The sequence below is a fragment of the Anolis sagrei genome, chromosome 11, assembly GCF_037176765.1.
Source record: "Anolis sagrei isolate rAnoSag1 chromosome 11, rAnoSag1.mat, whole genome shotgun sequence".
Classification (NCBI taxonomy): Eukaryota; Metazoa; Chordata; class Lepidosauria; order Squamata; family Dactyloidae; genus Anolis; species Anolis sagrei.
The window spans coordinates 2,868,172-2,895,038 of NC_090031.1; the positions used below are offsets into that span (position 1 = coordinate 2,868,172).

The 26,867-nt window shown below is 41.8% G+C and overlaps 1 protein-coding gene across 5 annotated transcripts in view; it reads right to left on the minus strand.

Annotated features, from left to right (window-relative positions):
* Positions 1-4,519: 4,519 nt before the first annotated feature.
* The window catches only part of FUBP3 (far upstream element binding protein 3), a 64,929-nt gene continuing 42,581 nt past the window's right edge, over positions 4,520-26,867 (minus strand). For 4 of the 5 annotated variants that reach the window (XM_067471779.1, XM_067471778.1, XM_067471777.1 and 1 more), the window contains 10 exons: positions 26,441-26,545; positions 25,334-25,436; positions 23,643-23,743; positions 21,886-22,027; positions 13,070-13,230; positions 10,638-10,711; positions 10,467-10,543; positions 9,255-9,326; positions 8,631-8,758; positions 4,520-6,570 (listed from right to left, as the gene is read on the minus strand). In XM_067471779.1, the coding sequence (XP_067327880.1) occupies positions 6,562-6,570; positions 8,631-8,758; positions 9,255-9,326; positions 10,467-10,543; positions 10,638-10,711; positions 13,070-13,230; positions 21,886-22,027; positions 23,643-23,743; positions 25,334-25,436; positions 26,441-26,545 (972 nt within the window). In that variant the 3' untranslated portion in view covers positions 4,520-6,561. Of the gene's footprint in view, positions 6,571-8,621; positions 8,759-9,254; positions 9,327-10,466; positions 10,544-10,637; positions 10,712-13,069; positions 13,231-21,885; positions 22,028-23,642; positions 23,744-25,333; positions 25,437-26,440; positions 26,546-26,867 lie in introns of those variants that run through there. The other variant, XM_060757557.2, reaches the window with a different exon arrangement.

Here is a 26,867-nt window from a genome sequence, read left to right on the forward strand (position 1 = left end):
CCAGCACTTAAGAGAAGGGCGGGCGGGCTCTTCCGCCAAACCCGCTTTGCCCGGCGCCAAGGCTTAATGGCCGGTCCGGTTTGGGAGGCGAGGCCCGCCCGGTCCTAAAAGGGGTCCCGCGATGTGCCGAGCGAAGCCATCATTCATGCCTAATAAGGCCCTGCCACAAGGGAGCCACTCTCATCTGTACTTAAGAGAAGCCGGGAAGGAAATGCATCCTCCCTGCCCCACTCTCTGCCCCATTAAGGGGCACCGCCGGGTTCATTACCAGCCAAATGCTCCTCTTGGCACGCAGCGCCAGAGACAAATTAGGAGGAAGTCCCTCCGTGCCATAAGGAGGCTCTCCATTATCCCCAGCCCCACCGGCCGCACCGAGGAGGAGGAGGCCTCTGCACCCCCTCCGAGGGGCCTTTTACCGACTCTCTGGAGAAGGGGCCTCGGGGAGAGAAAGCCCCTCTCCCCCGCTTTCCCCTTCTTCCGGCTCTCAGGGAAGACCCCCAGTTGCCACTTTGGCAGAGGCGGGGGGGGGGGGGGGGGGCTGTGCCTGCTTCTTAATTAATGAAACAAATGTGAAAACAGGCCGGAAGCCAGGGACCGACAGATTGCCATTAAAGGATCTTACCATCTACCAATCCCTCTCGCAAATCTTATGGCCATATCTACCTGATCTATCAATTTTATCTCGGCTGACTATCGATCCATCCATCATCTTACTATCTCTCTCTCTCTCTGGCTAATCTCACTATCTATTTCTCCATCCATCGTCTGTCTGTCTGTCTGTCTGTCTGTCTGTCTTCCTATCTATCTATCTATCTGTCTGTCTGTCTGTCTGTCTGTCTGTATCTCTCTCTCTCTCTGGCTAATCCCACTATCTGTATCTTTTTCTCTATCTAATCTCAGTATCTATCCATCCATCCATCACCTATTTATCTTATCTCACTCCAACTAATCTCACCATCTATCCATCCAACATCTAATCTCACAACCTATCCATCTATTATCTGCCTTTCTTTCTTTCTCACTAAATCTCACAATCTATCCATCCTCTCTCTCTCTATCTGGCTAATTTCTCCATCAATCCATCCGACATCTGTCTGTCTATCTATCTATCTGATCTCACAATCCATCCATCATCTTAATATTTATCTGTCTGTATCTTTTTCTCTAGATAATTTCACCATCTATCCATCCAACAACTAACTAACTAACTAACTAACTAACTAACTAACTAACTAACTAACGGTCTGTCTGTCTATCTATCTATCTATCTATCTATCTATCTATCTATCTATCTAATATCACAATCTATCCATCCAACATCTATCTAATCTTACAATCAATCCATCCACCATCTTACTATCTATCTATCTTTATCTTTTTCTCTAGGTAATCTCACTATCTATCCACCTAACATCCATCCATCCATCCATCCATCCATCCATCCATCTAATCTCACAATCCATCATTTTACTATCTGTCTATCTGTAATCTTTTTCTCTAGGTAATCTCACAATCTATCCATTCAACATCTATCTATCTATCTATCTATCTATCTATCTATCTATCTATCTAGAATTTCACAATCTATCCATCCAACATCTATCTAATCTCACAATCCATCCATCATATTACTCTCTAATCTCACAATCCATCTATCCATCCATTATCTTACTATCTGTCTGTATCTTTCTAGCTAATCTCACCATCTCTCCATCTAACCTCCATCCATCCATATCTTTAGCTAATCTCAGTATCTATCCATCATTTTTCTATCTCTCTCCCCCCCCCCCCCCCAATCTATCTACCCATATATCTCTCTTTGGCCAATTGGCCAATCTTGCTACCTATAGTTACTTCAAATCTTTCTAGTTATCAATCAATCAATCATCTTACTACCTGTCCTGTCTTTTTTCTATCTTACCTTACCATATAATCAATATTTCCATCTGATCGATCTATCCTATCCATCCATCTAATGTCACTTATCTACCATCTTACTATCCAGCGATCCATCAATCCATCATCTTACTCTCTCTCTAACTAATTGACCTATCCATCATCTTGCTATCTATGGCAAATCCTTCTATCTGATCTTACTATCACTTACTATCTCTCTCTTGCTAGCTGATCTATCTCTACTCTACAGCTATTATTCCTATTTCATGTATCTATTCTTACTATCTATCCATCATCCTGCTAACTATAGCTAATCTTTCTTACTATCCTCTCGTAATTGTCTACAATCTCTCTTGCTAGCCTATCTATAGCTAATATTTGTATCTGATCTATCTATCCTATAGCTAATATATCAATCAATCAATTTGTCTATCTAATCTTACTATCTAGCCATCTATCTATCAATCAACCCCCTTATTATCTGTATTGCTAGATAATCTATTTAATCTATAATCTGACTCTCAATCTGATCTTAATCTCTATCAATTTCTCACTTACTTACTATCAATGTGTCGCTACTCTCTGTCTGTCTGTCTGTCTGTCTGTGTCTTTCTCTCATTGAAATCACATCTACGATCCTTGCTCCGGAGCAAAGGGTCACCGCCTTCCTCCATCCGTCCGTCCATCCGTCCTGACGCAGATCTCCGGAGCGGATCCTGGGAGAACCAAAGCAGGAGGAAAGAGCTGCGATCGGGAACTCGGCCTTCCAGAATCCCCTACCAAAACACTCCGCCGTGGATATGGGGAGCTCAACCTGTATCCACGGGATTATGCATCCACAGCTTGGTTTCCCTCTGGACTTATTACCCTTATGCGCCACCTCACTGGTCACCATTGGATTTCATGGACAGCACTGGACACCGTGGGTCTCCGGCCCTTGTTGGAACCGGACGGCATATTAAATAGGGGACATCATTTTATCCCGCCACTGAATACAACAGATCTCCGCCCCTCCTTGGAGTTGGCCACCATCTTGAATACAGGACGCTATTCGACTCTGACATTGAATACAACTGGTCTATGGCCCTCATTGGAGTTGGCTGCCATCTTGAATATGGGATGCCATTTGACTCTGCCATTGAATAGAATGGGTCTACAGCCCTCATTGGAGTTGGCCGCCATCTTGAGTATGGAACACTATTTGACTCCCATAAGTGAATACAGTGGGTCTCTGGCCCTCATTGGAGTTGGCCACCATCTTGAATACAGAACACTATTTGACCCAGCAATTAAATACAATGGATCTCTAGCACTCATTAGAGTTGGCCGCCATCTTGAATGCAGAACGCTATTTGACTCCACCACTGAATACAATGGGTCTACGGCCTTCATTGGAGTTTGCCACTGTCTTGAATACGGGACGCTATTTGACTCCGGCGTTGAATACAATGGGTCTTCAGTCCTCATTGGAGTTGGTCACCATCTTAGGAATGTGGGACGCTATTTGACTCCACCACTGAATACAATGGGTCTCTGGCCCTCATTAGAGTTGGCCACCATCTTGAATACGGGACACAAATTGACTATGTCATTGAATACAATGGGTCTCTGGCACTCATTGGAGTTGGCCATCATCTTGAATACAGGACGCCATTTGACTATGCCATTCAATACAATGGGCCTCCTTCCCTCATTGGATTTGGCTGCCATCTTGAATATGGGACACTATTTGACTCTGCCATTGAATACAATGGGTCTCTGGCCATCATTGCAGTTGATCGCCATCTTGAATATGAGACTCTATTTGACTATGTCATTGAATACAATGGGTCTTTGGCTCTCAATTGAGCTGGCCGTCATCTTGAATACGGGACACTATTTGACAATGCCATTGAATATAATGGGTCTCTGGCCCTCAATGGAATTGGCCGTCATCTTGAATATGGGGCACCGTTGAATACAATGGATCTCTGGCCCTCAACTGAGTTGTCTGCCATCTTGAATATGGGGCACCATTGAATACAATGGATCTCTGGCCCTCAACTGAGTTGGCTGCCATCTTGAATATGGGGCACCGTTGAATACAATGGATCTCTGGCCCTCAACTGAGTTGTCTGCCATCTTGAATATGGGGCACCATTGAATACAATGGATCTCTGGCCCTCAACTGAGTTGGCTGCCATCTTGAATATGGGGCACCGTTGAATACAATGGGTCTCTGGCCCTCAATGGAGTTGTCTGCCATCTTGAATATGGGGCACCGTTAAATACAATAGATCTCTGGCCCTCAATGGAGTTGGCTGCCATCTTGAATATGGGGCGCCATTTTACCCCACCATTGAATACAATGGTAAATGGGTGTTAAAGGAAGCCATGGGGTGGGCCCTCCCTTCCTACCACATTTTCAACGCAGTTCACCACCAAAGAAAGGCCTCGTCCGCAGAAACCGCGCTGCTTTCCGGCCACTGAACGGTAAATAAACGAAATAAAACCATTAACGAGCCGTGAGGAGAGGCAGGTAAGAAATAATATTTTTAAATCCCTATCGAAAGACCCCCAACTTGTTGCGAAGGAATACCGTATGCGTTATCTTCGGATGGAAAGCATTGACCAAAACGAGACGTTGAATTATCGAACCCACAAATTGCTTTGCGGGCTTTATTTCTTTTGTTTTGTTTTTCTTGTTTTATTAGAGAGAGAAAAAAGAGTGTAAAATGCAACTGTCAGTCAAATAAAAAGAACAATTTTGTATACCCCTCAAAACATCATGCGCAAATATTATCCAAATAGTTTGAATTATATATATATATATCTATATATGTATGTATAAAGAAAACGGGCAGCGAAGAGGAAGAGGAGGAGGAAGAAGGGCTTTAAAAATCCGGCAAATTCGGCGCAAAAAATTTCGGAAAAGGAATGTCCCGGTTTAAAAACGTCGAAAAGACGAGAGAAAAAAATAGCTTTACTTCCCCGTTTTGTCTGTAATTTTCTTAATTCTTCATCTTCAAAAATACACTGTTATCTGTACAAGAAAACACTACAATAAAACATCGGAAACCATATTATCCCTTTTATTAAATCAAAAAAATTATTATTATTATTATTTAGCGCATACCTGTGGTTAATACTAGATTTTCTCATGTTTTTTTAAATTTCTCTAGGCAAATTTTTAAATTTTCCCCCCCATTGACAAATATTAAGAAAATACTTAAAAACGACGGAAAAAAATAAACGACAAAGAGGGGGGGGGGAAAAAACCATAATAATTATAATAATAAAAGCAAAATACACACACCCTGGAATTAAAAAATAGTTACTACTATTTCAATAGGATTTAATAATGTTCCACAGTGTTTTTTTGTTAAAGATACTAATAGCAAGTTTTTATCTTAATATTAAAAATAACAGTATTTATTTTCTGAAATAGACAAAAAAGTATTTCGTTATTTTTTTCTCGTTTTTTTTGTGTTGTTTTTTTCCCCGTTTTTTTTTTAGACAAAAGCTTGGAGGTCTTAGATACACAAATGCAACCGACAATGGAGGAAAAAAACATGGAAAAGATAAAATAGTATCACTAAAAAAAAAAAAGGAAAATTAACACATTGGTTTGTATGTCTTTTTATATTATTATTACCCCCTTTTAGATCTCTAAGAAATTATACAAAATTCCCCCACAAACAACAACCAGCTTCCGGATATAAGAAATTCACAAAATTAATTACAATACATTATCAATAGTTCAGGTTTTTTCTTCTTCTTCTTTTAAAAAACGAACAAAAATGCAATAAAAATCAGGAAAAAAACAAGAGGTAAAACAAATTAGAAGTAAAATATTTAATGAATTTACATATTTAAGAATATTTAAATACTGCCTGTTTTTTTTTAAAAAAAATCATTATTTTTTAAAAAGAATTTGTTACATACCAAACCTAAGACTTCCAAGCCTTTTTATTCTTTCTTTTTTTCTGCGATGGCAGAAAAAGAAAAGAATTTTTGCAAAAAATTAAAAACAACGGTGAAAAAGGGGAAAAAAGGGAGGAAAACATTTTTTTTCTTGCAAAAAAAAAAGAGAAGAGAAAAACACTTGTTGAAATGTGTCACAGTTCTGGGTTTGTTTTTGTTTTGGAAAACGAAACACACAAAACAAGTAGTAATAATATTACGATGTTGATGATGACGATGATAAGGGATCCCGGAGTTTCGTTTTGATTTTTGTCTTCTTTCCATACAAATTTTTGGAAATTAGGGGGGAAAAAATTAAAATGAAAAAAAAAAAAAAAACCACCGGAAAAAGTAGGAGGAAAAAAATAGATATATTTGTATAGAATTACCCAGCATGTCCATAAAGTTTAGTAACACGTGAACTAATTAATTGTTCCTGATTCCTTAGAAAAAAGTTCAGTATCGATTATCCTAACGACTAGTGTTCCACAAAAAAAGAAAGGAGGAAAAAAATATATAAAGGAGGGGGGAATAAAACCGAAGAGGGAGGAAAAAAATAACGAAGAGTCTTCATCAAAACGTTGCAAATCTAGAAACCTCTGTTACAAAAAAAGGTTTGCTTTCACAATGATTCCGAGAAAAGTGGGAGCCGAAGAGGAGGAAGAGGAGGAAGGAGGAAGAGGAGGAGGAAGGAGGAGGAAAAGAGTCAAGGGTCGTCTTGTTCTACTGCTCCTGCAAAGAGAAGAAAGGAGAGAGAGAAAGAGACAGCGTTTAGGGCAGGGAGCCTGACACAAGGAAAAAAACACCCCAGTGTGTCCTCTCAAAGCATTTCCTGTCTCAGGCACACGTGGAAAACACACATGTCCTTGCCTAGGCGTTGCCTATGTCCGGTTTTCAGGGTGTTTGCTGCGATCTGTGGATACGGGGGGGGGGGGGGGGGGGCACCAGGAGGGAAGGAGGGGGGGAATGTATCCAAATCTTTCTCTCTAGCTAATCTCAGTATCTATCCATCCATTATCTTACTATCTGTCTGTCTGTCTGTTTCTCTCTCAAGCTAATCTCAGTATCTATCCATCCCATCCATATCTCTATCTAGCTAATCTTAGTATCTATCCATTCATTATCTTTCGTACTATCCATCCATCCATCCATATCTCTCTGTAGCTAATCTTGGTATCTATCCATCCATTATCTTACTATCTATCTGTCTGTCTGTCTGTTTCTCTCTCAAGCTAATCTCAGTATCTATCCATCTGTTTATCTTCCTATCTATCTATTCATCCATCCATAACTCTATCTACCTAATCTTAGTATCTACCCATCCTCTATCTATCTATCTATCTATCTATCTATCTATCTATCCATCCATCCATCCATCCATCCATCCATCCATCCATCCATCCATATCTCTCTGTATCTAATCTTGGTATCTATCCATACATTATCTTACTATCCATCCATCCATCCATCTATCCATCTATTCATCCATCCATATCTCTATCTAGCTAATCTTAGTATCTATCCATCCATTATCTTTCTTACTATCCATCCATCCATCCATCCATATCTCTATCTAGCTAATCTTAGTATCTATCCATCCATTATCTTTCTTACTATCCATCTATCCATCCATCCATCTCTCTGTAGCTAATCTCAGTATCTATCCATCAACGATCTTACTATCTATCCATCTCTCTCTCTCTCTCTAGATAATTTCACCATCTATTCATCCATCATCTATCTAACTATGTATCCGTATCTTCCTCAGTAGCTAATCCCGGAATCTACCAAGCTATCATTTTACTCTGTGTGTGTGTTTCTCTCTCCCTCTCTCTCATTAATCTCCATATCTATCCATCCATCATCTGTCCGTCCGTCCATCCATCCATCCATCCATCCATCCATCCATGTTTATCTCTCTCTCTCGCTCGCTAATCTCACCCATCTATCCATTCATCCATCCATCATTTTTCTATCTATCCGTGTTATCTCTCGCTAATCTCCGTGTCTATCCATCCATCATCTTACTATCTATGTATCGATCTACTTACCTATCTTACTATCTATCCATCCATATCTCTCTTCTCTCTCGCTAATCTCACCATCTATCTATCCATCCATCCATCATCTCTCTGTCTATCCATGTATCGCTCTCTCGCTAATCTCCGTATCTATCTATCTATCCATCCATCCATCCATCCATCCATCCATCTATCTATCTATCATCTACCTACCTACCTACCTACCTATCTATCTCGCTTATCTCACCATCAATCCATCCATCATCTTTCTGTCTATCTATCCGTGTATCTCTCTCTCGCTAATCTCTGTGTCTATCCATCCATCATCTATCTATCTTTCTACCTACCTACCTGCCTATCTGTATCTCTCTCTCTCTTGCTAATCTCACCATCTATCCATCCATCATCTCACTATCTCTTTATTCCCCCCTCGCTAACTAATCTCACCACCTCACCATCCTTCCTTCCTTCCTTCCTTCCTTCCTTCCTTCCTTCCTTCCTTCCTTCCTTCCTTCCTTCCTTCCTTCCTTCCTTCTTTCTGTATCTCTCACTCTGGCCAATCTTACTATCTATAGGTACTTTCTATCTGATCTCTCTATTTATCCTTTCTCTATCTAACCTAGACTCGTTTGCACACACCTAGCAAAGCATGTCCTCTTCTCGAAGGCTTTCCTAGGTCCTCCCACCCAACTCTAATTGAGCAGGAAGTCCTTTCTTTCAAGACAGGTGGATAAGGGAGGCCCTGGGAGGGAAGGGGGAAGTCTAACGTACCTGGCTGTGAGCCTGCGCTTGCCCTAGAGACTGCCCGTAGTAGGCCGCCTGCTGCCGGTAGTACTCTGCCCAGGCCATCGTGTAGTCTGGCTGGGAGCTGGCTGGAGGGGCCCCGGGGGCGGCGTGGCCTGGAGGAGAGGAAGGAGGGAAGGGAAACAAAGGCGCACCACTCAGGACCGAGGGAGAGCCCAGTCTTGGAGTGCTCCCCGCAGCAGGAAATCAAAGAGAGTAACACTGGTGTAGCAGTTCGGCAGAACAGAAGCTTCCAGCGCCAGCAGTAGAGCCATTGAGCTCCAGCAATTACAGCAGAGTCAATCTTGAAAAGCTATAGAAGTCTGTATTCAAAGGACGACATAACTATGCAGGAAAATAAAGGGACTACCTATCCATCTACCTATCTGGAGGCATCTTGCCTCTCTCCAGGCTCACAGGAGAAAAACAAAAGAAGCAGTTCAGCAGATCAGAAGTTTCCAGTGCTAGCAGGAGAGCCACTGAGTTCCAGACATTACAGGAGCTTTGAATTGTTATGAAAGAGTTTCTCCAAAGAATGACATAACTAAACGGGAAAGTAAAGGGGCTCACATTCCATCTAACCACCTCGCAGGAGACATCTTGTCTACTCACTCTGTTTCTTGTAATAGTCCTCCCATGCCTTGCTGTAATCCGGTTGGTTGTTTTGCTGCTGGCTCTGTTGACCTGGAGGGGAGGGACCACCAAAAACGAGGTAATTATCATCGTGATCATCATCATCATCATTATTATTATTATTTGGAATACAACAAGATGAGTCCAGAGCAAACAGGATCACTCTGCTGGCTGTTGTATTGGATCACACGTCGGACACTTCTGAAGTGTCTAGGATTGTATGATGCATCGGCAAATAACGCGTGCAGATCCCAGTAAGGTGGGCTTTTGCTGCTGGCAGATGGTGATTTTATCAGCGCCTATTGTGTTTAAGTGCAGGTCAAGATCTTGAGGAGCTGCGCCTGGTGTGCCCATCACCACTGGGACCACGTTTACTGGCTTATTATTATTATTATTATTATTTGAAACACAACAAGATGAGTCCACAGCAAACACTCTGCTGGCTGTTGTATTGTTGTTGTTATTATTATTATTGAGAGCCTAGATGGCTCCCTTTTGGGAGGGATTTGACTGTGTTCTTTATGGCAAAAGGGGGTTGGGCTGGATGGCCTTTGGGGGTCCCCTCCAACTCTATGAATCTGTTATTATTATTGCTGTTATTATTTAGAGCATGGATGGCTCTTCATTGAGAGGGCTTTGACTGTGTATGACAGAAGGAGGTTGGACTGGATGGCCCTTTGAAGTCCCTTACAACTCTAGGAGTCTATTGTTGTTGTTGGGCAGGTTTTGACTGTGTCCTCCTTTATGGCAGAAGGGGTTTGGACTGGATGGCCTTTGGGGATCCCTTCCAACTCTAGGAGTTTACTGTTGCTATTGTTGTTGCTGTTATTATTATTATAATAACACATCTCATAGCATTGAGTTATTGCCATTGGCTTGGGCTCAGCACTATTATTAAGCACAGTCTGGATGGATCTCTGCTGGGAGGGCTTAGACAGATTCCTCCTTTATGACAGAAGGGGGTTGTACTGGATGGCCTTTTGAAGTCCCTTCCAACTCAAGGATTCTATTATTATTATTATTATTATTATTATTATTATTATTATGGCAGAAGCTGGTTGGACTGGATGTCCTTTGGGATCCTTGTTGCTGTTGTTGGGCAGGTTTTGACTGTGTCCTCCTTTACGGCAGAAGGGGGTTGGACTGGATGGCCTTTGGGGGTCCCTTCCAACTCCATGATCCTTGACTTACTTGGGACTTGCTGCCCAGGCTGCTGCCACGTCTGGTAGGTGCCGCCCCATCCCTGGGTCATGAACGCCTGAGGACCGCTGCAGAGGAGAAAGCAATACATAAACAAACAACATAAACATAGTAATACTAGACACCTATTAAAATATATGATAATTGTGGTTAGGGGCTTACTTTTGGTGAGGGGTGGCCGGCGGCTGGCTGAAGGGGCTCTGGCCAAAGCCTCCTGGTCCTCCCAGGCCGGTCCCCTGCGCAAGATGGACAAAAGGTTGACGTCACCAGATAGCCATGCTGGACCCTCCCCACATCTCATAGCATTGAGTTATTGCCATTGGCTTGGGCTCAGCACTAAGGTGACCATACGAGGCAAATCTAAGGCATACCCTCGTTCGGATGAAGCAATTAAGCTCCAAAAGGTGAGCGTTAGACTCAAGTCAATACAAGATAATCCCTAAGAGTTTGTGACATTGAGAATTATAGTTCTCTTATAATCAAAGAGCATTCTGAACCCCAGCAATGAGAGAATTGGGCCAAACTTCCCACAGAGAACCCCCATGACCAACAGAAAATACGGTGGCAACCCCTCTGACAATACTTGTGACCCCCCAAGTTGAGAAATGCTGCCTTACACAGTCCCTAGTGTTTTTGCAAGTCAATCTTTGACACGTATCTGAGCCACGTTTCAAAACCCTTTGAGATGTCTCCGGCCTACATGGCACAATGGGGTTGGACTAGATGGCCCATGTGCTTCCATGATCCTATGATAAGACAGCAACCACAACATCCAAATCTAATGTAATGACTCGAATCTAACGCTCACCCTTTTGGGGCTAAATGGCCTCGCAGAAATTCGGGTGCGCATTAGATACGTGTCTTGAGCCCAAGCCAAAAGGGGAAGCCGCTTTGGGAGCTCCTCTTTGAGGGATGCTGTCTCAATTAATGGCTATGCAACCCTGGGATTTGTAGTTTGCTGAGGCACCAGCATCCTTTGGCGGAGGAATCTCAAAGATCTTACTAAACTACATGATTTCATAGCATGGAGCATGAGATTCGCATCAAGTGGTGATCTTAGTGCTGAACCCAAGCCAAAGGAGAAGCTGCTCTTGGAGGGACCTCATCTCTCATTTAATGGCATCGACTCAATGCTATGAAATCCTGGGATTTGTAGTTTGGTGAGGCATCAGGAGAAGGCTCAAGAGTTTGCAAAACAACAGCTTCCCTGATTCTGTAGCATCGAACCAAGGGAATTAAAGTGCATTCATTCTACAGTAGAAATGCACCCCAAGTTGAGAAGATACAACTGTGGTGTAAATCCTAGAGCCCAGCAACTCCAACTCCCAAATGTCAAGGTCTATTTCTCCCAAACTCCACCAGTGTTCAGGTTTGGGCATATCGAGTATTCGTGCCAAGTTGGAGGTGAACTACAAGTCCAAAACTCAAGGTCAATGCCCACCAAACCCTTCCAGTACTTTCTGTTCGTCATGGGAGTTCTGTGTGCCAAGTTTGGTTCAATTCCAACATTGGTGGGGTTCAGGATGCTCTTTGATTGTAGGTGAACTATAAATCCCAGCAACTACAACCCCCAAATATCAAGGTCTATTTCCCCCAAACTCCACCAGTGTTCACATTTTGGCATATTGAGCATTTGTGCCAAGTTTGGTCCAGATCCATCATTGTTTGAGTCCACAGTGCTCTCTCTGCATGTAGATGAACTACAACTCCCAAACTCAAGGTCAATGCCCACCAAACCCTTCCAGTACTTTCTGTTGATCATTGGAGTTATGTGTGCCAAGTTTGGTCCAATTCTATTGTTGGTGGGGTTCAGAATGCTCTTTGATTGTAGGTGAACTATAAATCCCACCAACTACAACTCCCAAATGACAAAATTAAGATGATAGTGTATTCGTGTTATGTTGTTGATAGTGTCATGGTAGTTTATTGTATAATATGTTTGTTGTGTGTTGTACACCGCCACGAGTCGCCCTAGGGCTGAGAGCGGCGGTTAACAAATGAAGCAAAATAAATAAATACCTCTAATTTTTGCTCCTGTTATGAATCGTAATGTAAATATTAGATATACAGGATATATTTTCATTCACTGGTCCAATTTGGGCACAAATACCCAATATGCCCAAACCGCCGCTCTCAGCCCTAGGGCGACTCGTGGCGGTGTACAACACGATCTCAAGGTCCTCGTGGGCTCATAGGCCGAGATGCGGTCCGAAAGGTATTTTGGGCCGGAACCGTTTAGGGCTTTGTAGGATAGCACCAGCACCTTAAATTGGGCCCGGAAGCAGATCGGCAGCCAGTGGAGCTGGAACAACAAGGGCGTTGTGTGCTCCCTGCGTCCTGCTCCTGTTAGTAACATGGCTGGACTAGCTGAAGCTTCCGGGCCGTCTTTAAGGGCAGCCCCACGTAGAGAGCGTTGCAGTAGTCAAGGCGGGATGTGACCAGAGCGTGTACCACCGTGGCCAAGTCAGACTTCCCAAGGTACGGGCGCGGTATGAAGTAGCAACGAAAATAATTTCATGGTTGGTGGTCACCACAACATGAGGGACTGTATGAAGGGGTTGAACCCCTTAGGGTTAAGTCTGGGCCACACTCACGCCCACTTTCTCGTCTATGAGGTGCCTGGCGAGCTCGATCTGCTGGGGGATGCCCCGGATGGTGAATATCCGCACGTTGGGGTCCGTGTTGGGAGGAGGGTTCCGCTGCAGCTCCACGTGGGCCCCCGACTGCTGGTTGATGCTCTTGATGTTCTCCCCGCCTGCGGAAAAAGGGGCAAAGACTGTGAAATAACACTTTCGAACCAGGAATAGAATTATTATTATTTCTAATGTTGTTACATAGCGTAGTATACATAGCCTGTATTGAGGGGAATCATATAGGATATGGATGGACAACTGCTGGCTTGGGAACTATACATACAAGGGATCTTAGGAGACCACAAGTGAAGCATGAGTTGAGAGTGTGATGCGGCAGCAAAAAAGGCCAATACGATTCCAGGCTGCATCGATACAAATCTACCTTCTATATAAATAAAAATGTAATGTCAGTTTGTGAGATTAACAGAACTCAAAAACCACTGGACGAATTGAGACCAAATTTGGACACAAGACACCTCTCAGACCAATGAGTGACCAACACTGATAAAAACACAGAAAAACACAGTGGAAAATACTTAAAAAGCAAAAAAAAAAACATTACAATGCATGCACAAAATCACATATATAGACAAACACACATATATACACATATACACAAATATATACACTCACATATACAAACACACAAAGCACATACACAGACTGGGCCACAACAATGCGTGGCAGGGGACGGCTAGTATATAAATAAAAATCTAATGTCAGTTTCTGGGATTAACATAACTCAAAAACCATTGGACGAATTGACACCAGATTTGGACACAAGACACCTCTCAAGCCAACGAGTGACCATTACTCATAAACACACTGAAAAACACAGTGGAAGAGACTTGAAAAGCCAAAAAAAATAAAAAATGCATTACAATGCATGTGCAAAACCACATATATACACAAGCACACATATATACACATGTACACAAATATACACACACACATATATACACATACAAAACACATATACCAACTGGGTCACAGCAACGCGTGGCAAGGGACGGCTAGTATATAATATAGGATATAGAGGAGTGACACTTGGTTTGAAAGGAATTCCAGTGCCTTAGTAGACCACAAGCTGAATATGATAACATCTATCATCTCTCTTTCACAATCACACCTATGGCCATCTGTTGGGATGGCTTTGATTGTGCCTTCCTACCTACCTGGGTTGGACTGGATGGCCTTTGGGGGTCTCTTCCAACTAGTATTCTGTCATATCTCCCTCTCTCTCTCTCATACACACACATCTGAATGGACATCTGTTGGGAGGGATTGGATGGTGCCTTCCCTTATAGCAGAAGGAGGTTGGGATGAATGCCCCTCCTCAATCAATGGTACTATGATCAATCCCACTGATAAATCAATGGGTGGCAGAAGAGGATTGGCTGGATGCCCTTTGGGGTCTCCCCTGCGATCCTATCACCGAGTTGCAACCCTATGAATGGGTTCGGGTTCCCAAAGTGGGCAAAAAACGTCCCGAAAAGCGCAAAAGAGGAGAGTCTTGTTTGAGGGAGGGACGAGACGAATGGGAAGTCGGGTTTGACGAAAGGCCGGGGTCTGTGAATGGGACCGGCCTCACAAAGGGACCCTTTTTGCCTCCGGAGGAGGATTGCCACAAAGGCCCGATTCTTCGTGCACAATTGCGCGCGATATTGTCGGGATCCAAAGACGGCGGATCGTCGAACGAGATCAATTAGCCGGTCGTTGACGGACCACGATCCCCGTCCAAAGAAGAGGCCCGAAGCTGGATAATAGGATAATGAAAAATCCCTCTTTCCCCCGATCCATTAACATTGACTCTGTTCTTAAATGTCTCCAATAGGACTTCTCTTCGCTCTCTCCGAAGATACTAAAGTTTTGCGAAAGAGGCCTTAACCTGGAGAAGGTGAATATGAGGGAGGGAAAGGTCCACTTTCAAAGGATGTTGCTGCTCCTCTTGTATTGGGAGCCACTGGAAGAGAATAATAATAATAATAATAATAATAATAGCCCCTAAAATGGTCCCAGTTTCTTCTACAGAGAGAGGGTAGGATTGGAAGGCCTCTTGCTTTGAGAGTAATTGGAGAATTATTATTATCATTCCTAAAAATTTCCCAGAGAATACAGAGAGAGGACAGGGTTGCTTTGGGAGGCATTGGGGAATTGTTATTTTACTGACACAAAAACACAATATGTCACAGCAAACTATATATATATATATATATATATATATATATATATATATATATATATGCTGGATAACAAGAATATTCATTATTATCCTTATCATTATTATTATTACATCCTTTAGCTCTTTTAAAAGATGCAAAACTAAATATTGATTATTATTATTACATCCTTTTTCTCTCTGAAGAGACTCAAAGCAAGAACTAATGTTTATTATTATTATTATTGCATCCTTTTTCTCTCTTTTTTCTCCTTCCCTTCCACCTTTTTGTCCTTCCTTCTCTCTTTTATTCCTCCTTACCTCCCTCCCTCCCTCTTCCTCCTTTCTTCCTTCCATTTTGGCTTTACTTCTTTCTCTCTTTCCTTTCTCCTTCCCTTCCTTCCTTCCGTCCTTCTCTTTTTCCTTCCTCCTTCCCTTTTGAAGACCCTTCCTACCTTCCCTCTTTCCTCTCTTCCTCTTTCTCCTTCCATCCTTCCCTTCCTCCCTTTGTCCTCCCTCCCTCCCTCCCTCCCATCATTCCTTCCTTCTCTTTCGTCCTTCCTTCCATCCTTTTCTCTTTCCTCCCTTCCTCCTTCCATCCCTCCCTTTTGTCCTTCCTTCTCTCTTCCCTTCCTCCCTTTCATCATTCCTTCCTTCCCTTTTGTCCTTGCTTCCATCCTTAACTCTTTCCTCCCTTTCTTCTTCCATCCTTTCCTTCCTTCTTCCCTTTTGTCCTTCCTTCCTCCCTTTTGTCCTTCCTTCCTTCTCTCTTCCCTTCCTCCCTTTCATCATTCCTTCATTCCTTCCCTTTTGTCCTTCCTTCCATCCTTTCCTCTTTCCTCCCTTTCTCCTTCCATCCTTCCCTTCCTCCCTTTTGTCCTTCCTTCCTTCTCTTTCCTTCCTGCTTCCCTTCCTTCCCATTTTCCTTTTCATCATTCCTTCCTTCCTTCTCTTTCATCCTTCCTTCCATCCTTTCCTCCTTCCATCCTTCCCTTCCTCCCTTTTGTCCGTCCTTCCTTCCTTCCTTCCTCCTTCTCTTCCTCCCTTCCTTTTTGTCCTTCCTTCCATCCTTTCCTCTTTCCTCCCTTTCTCCTTCCATCCTTCCCTTACTTCCTTTTGTCCTTCTCTCTTTCCTTCCTCCCTTTCATCATTACATTTTTATTTATATAGATTATTATTATTATTATTATTATTATTATTATTATTATTATTGTCTGAGCCACAGCTGGCTGCAATGAACCAGCTCTGGCACCGAAACATAAAAATTAAAATGCTGCTATAGGTTTGAATATTATTCAAAATGCTCAGGACCAAAAGTAGATTATTTTTAAAATTGCCTTGACATTGATAAGATCATCTTGGAGATGGGACCCAAGTCTAAACATAGAAATAAATCCCTTTATGCGGCAAATGCGCTTTTATACTTGTGGATTTAATAGCTTTGTGCCTGAAGCAAAACTTGCCAAAGCGGAGGGTCAACTGCGCTCAGATTTCAGCACAATAAATACCTTATTACTAATTGATATACCTTTTACGAAGAAAGTGGGCAAAATACTCAAGAGTGGAAAGTTGGGCATTAAGGCAGAAGCAGCGGATAATGAATGGTTAGCGAGACCGAATTAGGAGAACATTTCAACCGAAGCCGTAAATAATCAAACCTGCCAATGGCACTGATATAGAAATGTCATGACTAATTGATGTATCAATTGTACCTTGTCCTTCAGAAGAAATGCCATTACTAATTAATAGATAAATTGGTCATTTGCAAAAGAATCGAAAAGTATCACCAGGATGTCCCGCAGAAACAAGAAACAGATCTATCTATTACTGCTATTAGCTATTATTGTTGTTACATTATTCGGTGTCGAAGATATGGTCAGTGGACTAATCAATAAACAGAACAATCTATCAATGTTCTATTATTATTATTATTATTACATTAGAGATGAAGATATGGTCTGTGCGCTAATCAATAAACAGATCCATCTATTATCATTATTATTATTATTTATTGTTGTTATTATACTATTCATAGTTGAAGATATGGTCAGTGGGCTAATCAATAAACAGATCTATTATTATTATTATTATTATTATTATTATTGATTGTTGTTATATTATTCATAGTTGACGATATGGTCAGTGAGCCAATCAATAAACAGATCTATTTATCTATTATTATTATCTATTATTATTTTTATTATATTATTCAGACGAATATATGGTCAGTGGGCTAATCTATAAATCTATTATTATTATTATCTATTATTGTTATATTATTCAGAGTCGAAGATATGATCAGTGGCTTACTCAATAAACAGATCTATTATTATCTATTATTATTGTTATATTATTATACTATTCAGAGTTGAAGATACGGTCAGTCGACTAATTAATAAGCAGAGCCATCTATTATCATTATTATCTATTATTATTATTGTTTTTTTTATATTATTCGGAGTCGAAAATATGGCCAGTGGGCTAATCAATAAACAGATCTATTATTATTATTATTATTGCTATTATATTATTATGTTATCCAGAGTTGAAGATTTGATCAGTGGCTTAATCAATAAACCGATCCATCTATTATTATTATTATCATCATCATCATCATCATCGTCGTCGTTATTATGATATTACTCAGAGTCGGAGATATGGTAATTGGATTAATCAATAAACAGATCAATAAACTGATCTATCTATTGTTATTGCTGTTATTATATTATGATGTTATTCATAGTTGAAGATAGGGTCAGTGGATTAATTAATAAACAGACTTATTGATTATTATTGTTATTATATTATGACATTATTCAGAGTCGAAGATATGGGCAGTGGGCTAATCAGAATCCCTTTTATTGATTAGCCCATCGGCCGCATCAAAACATTTCACAAACACATTTAACACATACGTATACAGCATTCAACCCACCAGTGGGGTAATCAATAAACAGATCTATGTATTATCATTATTGTAACTATTATATTGTTCAGAATTGAAGATATGGTCAGTGGGCTAATCAATAAACCGATCCATCTATCATCGTCATCATCATCATCATCATCATCTTTGTTATAATATTATGATATTATTCAGAGTCGAAGATATGGTAAGTGGATTAATCAATAAACAGATCTATCTATTGTTATTGCTGTTATTATATTATGATGTTATTCATAGTTTGCGTTGTATTATTATTATTGATACTATTACATTGTTCAGAATTGAAGACATGGTCAGTGGGCTAACCTATCTTTTATTATTGTTATTAATATTATATTATTCAGAGTTGAAGATTGGGAATGAACACAGGACGATAAAAGGTGGGATTTGGGGGGCCTCCGAACGCATTTGGGGGCGGACTACAACTCCCAAAACCCTGCTCTTTTGCAAAGGTTGTGTCGCATCTCTGGGAAAAAGTCTGTTTTTGGACTTTTGGGGAGGGGGGGGGGGCTCCTCTGTCCGAAATGATGGGAGGATGACACATGGCCGCCGTCTGCGAAGAAGAAGAAGGAGGAGAAGCGAGGGCCATTCAACAGGAGGACCCTCCTCCTCCTCCTCCTCCTTTCCCTTCCATTCTTCCGCCCGACTGAGGAACTCACAGCTGGAGGCCGAAATTGTAAAGCAATTAATCACCGGGCGCTAAAAGGCCCCATGACAAGCGCCCCGGCGGTGGTGGTGGCGGGCCGGCTGCTGCCTGACGGGCCCGTCAAGTACGGCCGCATTTATCATGGAAATCCAGGCTCTTCATTGTGGGGGACGGAGCGGGCGCGGAGAAGGAGGCCCGGCCAATGAGACCGATTCGGAAAGCCAGAGCCTTGGGAAGATGCGGGATTCTTTGGGAAAGCCGCAAGATCCTCCACCATCTGGGAAAGACACAGACCGGATAGGGACAGCTCCCAAGGTCTTTCTCCTACAACTTCTTAAAGCCCTTCGGCGGCAAAAGACAGCCTCAAAAAGAGGATATAATATTACTACTACTACTACTATTACTACTGTCTGCGCCCTACACCACTGGAGAAATTACATGTTCAGCCGGTATTGCACCACCTGACATCCGCCGGGAAGTAGCAGCCAATAGTGAAAGGACCAAGGCAGAGACATCTCCAGCTCATTCCCTGTTTGGGTATCAACCAGCACGCCAACGACTTAAATCTAGACATAGTTTTCTAAGATGTACAGAGACACTCGCTGGAACACCTCAGCAAGTGAGAGTCCAAAAGTGGCAGGCTCAAACCCAGCACTTCAACCAATGGCTGATACCAAATGAGAGACTCCCCCCTGGGCACACAGAAGACTGGGCGACTTGGAAGGCGCTGAACACACTGCGCTCTGGCCCCACGAGATGCAGAACCAAACTTCAGAAATGGGGCCACAAAGTGGAATCCTCGACATGCGAGTGTGGAGAAGAGCAAACCACTGACCACCTGCTGCAATGCAACCTGAGCCCCGCCACATGCACAATGGAGGACTTTCTTGCAGCAACACCGGAAGCACTCCAAGTGGCCAGATACTGGTCAAAGCACATTTAACCAGCTACCAAACTCACAAGTTGTGTATTTTTCTGTTTGTTTGCTTTGTTCTGTTAGAAATGTAATATAATGGACTGGCTGCTCTGACACGACAAATAAAAACAAATAAATAAATTACTACTGCTGCTGCTAAGATAATTGTAAGTACAATACAATACTTATAATACAATTACAATACAATAATTATATAATTCCCTCTATCAGCTCCAGCTCCTCATGCGGGGACATGAGAGAAGCCTGCCACAAGGACAGTAATTTTTAATGTTTATTGATGTGTAATGATTTGTGATGCTATTGCTTTTAAATGCTTAATGATTTTGTATTGTGTATACCTAAATTGTTGTAAACCGCTCTGAGTTGCCTAAGGGCTGAGAAGAGCGGTATACAAATAAAGTAAATAAAGTAACTAAATAAAAACATCAAAACACCCAGGTGTCCCCTGGGCAACATCCTTGCAGACGGCCAATTCTCTCACACCAGAAGTGACTTGCAGTTTCTCAACTTGCTCTTGACATGACCAAAAAATAAATAAATTATAATATAATTACATTACAATACAATACTTATAATACAATTACAATAATTATATATAATAATAAATGTAATAATATAATTACAATACAGTACAATACGTATAATACAATTACAATACAATAATTATATATAATAATAAAATAATAATATAATTACAATACAATACAATACTCATAATACAATTACAATAATTATATAATATTAATAATAATAATAATAATATAATTACGATACAGTAAGGTAAGGTAAGGTAAGGTAGTCCCCTGACATTAAGTCCAGTCATGTCTGACTCTGGGGTGTGGTGCTCATCTCCATTTCTAAGCCGAAGAGCCAGCGCTGTCCGTAGACACCTCCAAGGTCATGTGGCCGGCATGACTGTATGGAGCGCCGTTACCTTCCCGCCGGAGCGGTACCTATTGATCTACTCACATTTGCATGTTTTCGAACTGCTAGGTTGGCAGAAGCTAGGGCTGACAGCGGAAGCTCACGCCGCTCCCCGGAATCGAACCTGCGACCTTTCGATCAACAAGCTCAGCAGCTCAGTGCTTTAACCCACTGCGCCACCGGGGGCTCCTAATAATACAATTACAATACAATAATAATAATAATAATAATAATAAGACTCTGGCACAAGCCAGTAAAGGTGGCCCCAGTGGTGATGGGCACACTGGGTGCAGTGCCTAAAGACCTTGTCCTGCACTTAAACACAATCATGCTGACAAAATTACCATCTGCCAGATGCAGAAGGCCACCTTACTGGGATCTGCACGCATTATTCGCCAATACATCACACAGCCCTAGACACTTGGGAAGTGTCCAATGTGTGATCCAATTCAACAGCCAGCAGAGTGTCTGCTCTGGACTCATCTTGTTGTGTTTCAAATAATAATAATAGTAATAACAATAATAATAATATAATTACAATACAATACAATACTTGTAATACAATTACAATACAATAATTATAACATAATAATTATAATATATTATTATATTAAATAATATTATTATAATAATAGAATATATTATTATGATATAATAATGTTATATAATATATAATACAATACAATATAATATAATATAATATAATATACGACCTATATTGGGCCTACATCATCAAGTTTGCCCATGCCTGCTATAGAGTCTAGTATGTTGAATGCCATACGTTCAAAGCCAGACTTTCCACCTACAAGGCTATTAAATGCTACTCAAGGTGGCCAAGTACAACATTCACACTTGCCTCCAACTGACAAGGGATCTTTCTCCCACCCTGGACATCTTTCCACAGGTATATAAACCCCACTTGCCTAGTTTCCAACAGACCTCACAACCTCTGAGGATGCCTGCCATAGATGTGGGCAAAACATCAGGAGAGAATGCTTCTGGAACATGGCAGCCCAGAAATCTGACAGCAAACCAGCTCAAATAATGAACAAATAATGTCACGAAACTTTCATGGTAGTTTCGCAAAGTTGGAAAGTATTGGAAGAGCCCAGGCTCATGTTTTCTTTCTTAAGGAAGAGGCCTGAAACGGCCGTAAGTGACTCACCTTTGCCGATGACCAGGCCGCACTTGTCAGCGGGGACCGTATAAGTGATCTCTTGGATGCCCCCTGGGGCCCCCACGCTCCAGTCTCCGCGGCCGCGGCCTCTCCCTCGGGCTGCAGCAAGGCTCCCGAAACCGTCACGCTCCTAGGAAGGAAGGAAGGAAGGAAGGAAGGAGGGAAGGCAGCAAAGAAGGAAGGAAGGAAGGAGAGACAGTATTTATTAGTACGGATACAAAACCAAATTGTAGCTAAAGGCACTGAGCATCTTTTAAGGACCTTCACCCCTCTCCAGCTAAGTGGGGATGCTGGGGTTTGCAGTACAAATACACTTGGGAAGCAAAGCCAAGAATCAACAGGCTCATTATCCCTTTTGGTTGGCAAATGAGGATTCTGTTTATTTAGTGCTTAGACCATAGGTCTTTCACTTAATTATGCTTTCTTTTTATTTGTTGTGATTTTGTTATTGTATGCAAGCTGTGGGGCAGCTAGTTAGTAACCGGCTGCATTAAATCACTTCTGACAGAGACGTCATGAGTTTGAAGCCGGCCTGGGTTGGAGTGAGCTCCCGACCATTAATAGTCTAGCTTGCTGTTGACCCACACAGCCCAAAAGACAGTTGCATCTGTCAAGTAGGAAATTTAGGTACTGCTTTATCCAAGAAAGCTAATTTAATTCATTTAAGACGCCATAAAATCCTTTCAGCAGTGTGCATAAGAATGAGGAAGTACTCCATCAAGGACTCAGAAGTTGGCGGTGAAGGGCAGCTCCCCCTGTGGCCGGAACCAAGCATACCCTCATGAAGCCAGAAAAGCTGGAATGTTAAATTGCCTCTATGTCTGTCTATACATGTTGTATGTCTAAATGGCATTGAATGTGAATTTAACTAATTTATGATGCCATAAAACCTTCCAGCAGCGTGCGTAAGAATGAGGAAGTACTCCATCAAGGACTCACAAGTGGGCGGAGAAGCAGCAGCTCCTCCTGTGGCCAGAATCGAGCATATCCTCATGAAGCCGGAAAAGCTGGAATGTTAAATTGCCTCTGTGTCTGTCTATACATGTTGTATGTCTAAATGGCATTGAATGCGAATTTAACTAATTTAAGATGCCATAAAACCTTCCAGCAGCGTGTATAAGAATGAGGAAGTACTCCATCAAGGACTCAGTGTCACAAGTGGACGGTGAAGCAACAGCTCCTCCTGTGGCCGGAATGGAGCATACCCTCCTGAAGCCGGAAAGATGGAATGCTAAATTGCCTCTGTGTCTGTCTATACATGTTGTATGTCTAAATGGCATTGAATGTTTACCATGTATATGTGCATTGGAATTTAATACTGTAAATAAATAATAAATAAAATATTATTTATTAAATATAAATAATATTTATATATAATATGAATACTGGCACCATAAAAGGTCCACTCTCATCTCTATAACCCTGGAGCATTATCTGGTTATAGAATCCTAGAACTGGAAGGGACTCTCAGAGGACATCTAGTCCGACCCCTTTCTTTCTGCTAGGCAGGAAAAGCACAATCCGATCCCTCCTGGCAGATAGCCATCCAGTCTCTGCTTCTTGAGTGAACAAGAAGCTCTTCCTAAGGTTCAGGTGGAATTTTTCTTTCCTGCCATTTGAGTCTCTGGGCTGCCCCCCCACCTCAACCGCCTCAGGACCGGGCTCTCCAATGTTTGATTCCACCCAAAACAGAGCAAGGAGGCACTCCTGGTTGCCTCTTCCGATCCCCCCTCCCTCCCTCTCACCTGTGCTGTGAGGATGAGTTCGTTGATGATGTGGGCAGCATGCTGACACCGGTCGGGGAGGCCCATGACTTGGGCCACTCTCTCGGGACTGATCCCGTCATCTGCGGAGGAAAAGGAGGCAAAATGGCACTCAAGCAGAAGGGAAACACTCAGGCATTCTAGGCAAGGAGAAGTGGGGAAACACCCCCACGATCATGCAAAGGAAGGTGTAGGGCCAACGTTGGAACCTACACAAAGGTTGATGAGAACATCTCCATTTGTAATAATCATACTCATAATGATACAGGGCCAGCTTTGCAACCAACTCAAAGGTTTACAGGATCAACTCAGTTAACAACAACAACAACAACAACAACAGCACAGGATCAGCTTTGCAACCAACTCAAAGGTTTATGGGACCACCTCAGTTTACAAAAATGTCAACAACAACAACAACAACAACGATACTGGGCCAGCTTCGCAACCAACTCAAAGGTTTACAGGATCAACTCAGTTAATAATAATAATAATAATAATAATAATAATAATAACAACAACAACAACACAAGATCAGCTTCGCAACCAACTAAAATGTTTATAATAATGATGACGATGATGATGATGATGATGATGATGATACAGGGCCGGCTTTGGAACCAACTCAAAGGTCTATAGGATCGCCTCAGATAATTATAATAATAATTAATAATAACAACACCAACACAGGAACCTACTAAAAGGTATAGGGGATCACCTCATATGACAACAACAAAAACAACAACACAGAAAGCAACTCAAATGTCTTGATCAGCTCAGATGATAATAATAATAACAACAACAACAACAGAGGAAGCAACTCAAAGGTCTATCGGATTGCCTCAAACAACAACAACAACAACACCAACACAGGAAGCAACTTAAAGGTCAGGATCAGCTCAGATGATGATAACAACAACAAACAACAACAGAGGAAGTAACTCAAAGGTCTATGGGATCACCTCAAATAATAATAATAATAATAATAATAATAATAATAATAATGATAACAACAACAACACTAACAACAACAACAACAATAATAATAATAATACTTCATTTGTACCCCGCCACCATCTCCCCAAGGGACTCGGTGCAGCTCACAACAACACAGGAACCAACTTAAAGGTCAGGATCACATCAGATAAAATAATAATAATAATAATAATAATAATAATAATAATAATAATCATGATGATGATGATGAAGACACAGGAACCAACTCAAAGGTCTATGGGATCGCCTCAGATAACAACAACATCAACTCAGATGATGATGATGATATTATTATTATAACTCAAGGCGGGATGCAACAGTCAGATAAAAGTGCACATTAAATCATAGATAAAAATTCAACCAGAAAAGCATATATTAAAAGACATGATAAAAAGCTAAAACACAACAATTCCACTTTTAATTCTTTTAAAAAATTGTAGATGTAAACAAGGCCCAAGTGAAAGATATGCTGGTGTCTCGTTTTCAATAGGAATCATTCGGGAAGGCAACCCTCTCCCATGTTTATGAGGGAAAGGATGTATTTCTGGCTGTAATATCATGGCAACAAAACCCCGCTAGACAGAATCTCCTGCATCCAACAGCCTCCCGAATGGACTTTGTAGTTCCCAAGGCATTGCACCAAAAGCCAGCAAAACCTTTTAAGGAAAGGCCTTACAGACCTGGCTTGAACTGGATCCGGACCCCAGCGTCGTTCTGGATCTTTTTGATCATCTCCCCGTTCCTTCCTATTACGATCCCGACGGCGAACCGGGGTACCGACACCTGCGGAAGGAAAGAGCAAGGGGTGAAAAGGTCCGGGGACGGGGTGCGTGGATGATGGGAACTGGAACCCATCTGGATCAATCATTGGTTGGGTTCACAGAGCTCTGGATGAACTGGGTGTGGGTGAACTATAACTTCCAGAATCCAAGGTCAATCATCCCTAAACCCTGCTAGTACTTTAAAGTTGGCAGTGTTGGGTCTGTTTGCTAAGTGTGGTCCACATCAGTCATTGATCAATAATAATACATAGATCATGGATTGGATTCACAATACACTCCGAGTGTGGGTGAACTATAACTCCCAACCTCCAAGGACGATTCCCTTCAAACCCCACCAGTATTCAAAGTTGGCCATGTTGGGTCTCTATGCCTAAGTCAATCATTGGTTGGGTTCAGAGGGCTATGGGTGAACTATAACTCTCAGAATCCAAGGTCACTCACCAAAAGCCCCGCCAAGTACTTAAAAGTTGGCCATGTTAGGTTTGTGTGCTGAGTTTGGTCCAGATCAATCATTGGCTGGGTTCACAGTGCACTCTGGAGGTGGGTGAACTATAACTCCCAACCTCTAAGGACGATTCCCTCCACACCTCACCAGTATTCAAAGTTGGCCATGTTGGGCCTGCTCTACCAAGTTCCACCAATGGTTGGGTTCACAGGGCTCTTGGGTGTGAGGTGAACTATAACTCCCAGCATCCAAGGTCAAACTCCTCCAATCCCTCCAGTACTTTCTGTTTATTAAGAGGGGGTCTGCGTGACAAGTTTGGTAAATCTTTGCCATCAGTCAGTTTCAGGGCTCTCTGGGAATGGGGTGAACTACAACTCCCTCATCCAGGGTCACTACAACTCCCAAAATCCAGATTCAATCGCCCCAGTATTATCTATTGGTCATGGGGGGTGGTCTGTGTGCCAAGTGTGGTCCAGAACCATCGTTGGCGCGAGTGATAGTGCTCGTATAGATAGATATAATATATATTTATGAAGATGATGATGATAATTTTCACCCACCTCTATGCTGCCTCCTCCCATTCTGGAAGTGAAGTCGTTACGAAGGCCTCGGAAGTCCGCCTGGTCTTTTTCGCGGATGATTTCCAGGACCATCTCCCTCGCTTGCTGTGAAATAAAATTAAAATAATGGTGGCGTGAAAGGCATACACACGAGAAGTTTATTTAACATGTAAACATTATGTAGGCTAACGACAATATTAATTACAGAATAAATATTAATATTAATAATATTAATTATTATTGTAATTTAATCCCATTTTACCAAACTTATTATTTAATCAAGTTTCATTGTGTTTTATTTTATTTTAGTTAAGTGTTAGAGGAGTTTTAAGATAGTGATTAGTGTCTATTCAACTGTATATTCTTTTTTTGTCTTATTGTTGAGTCCACAGCAGACACTCTGCTGGCTGTTGAATTGGATCACATG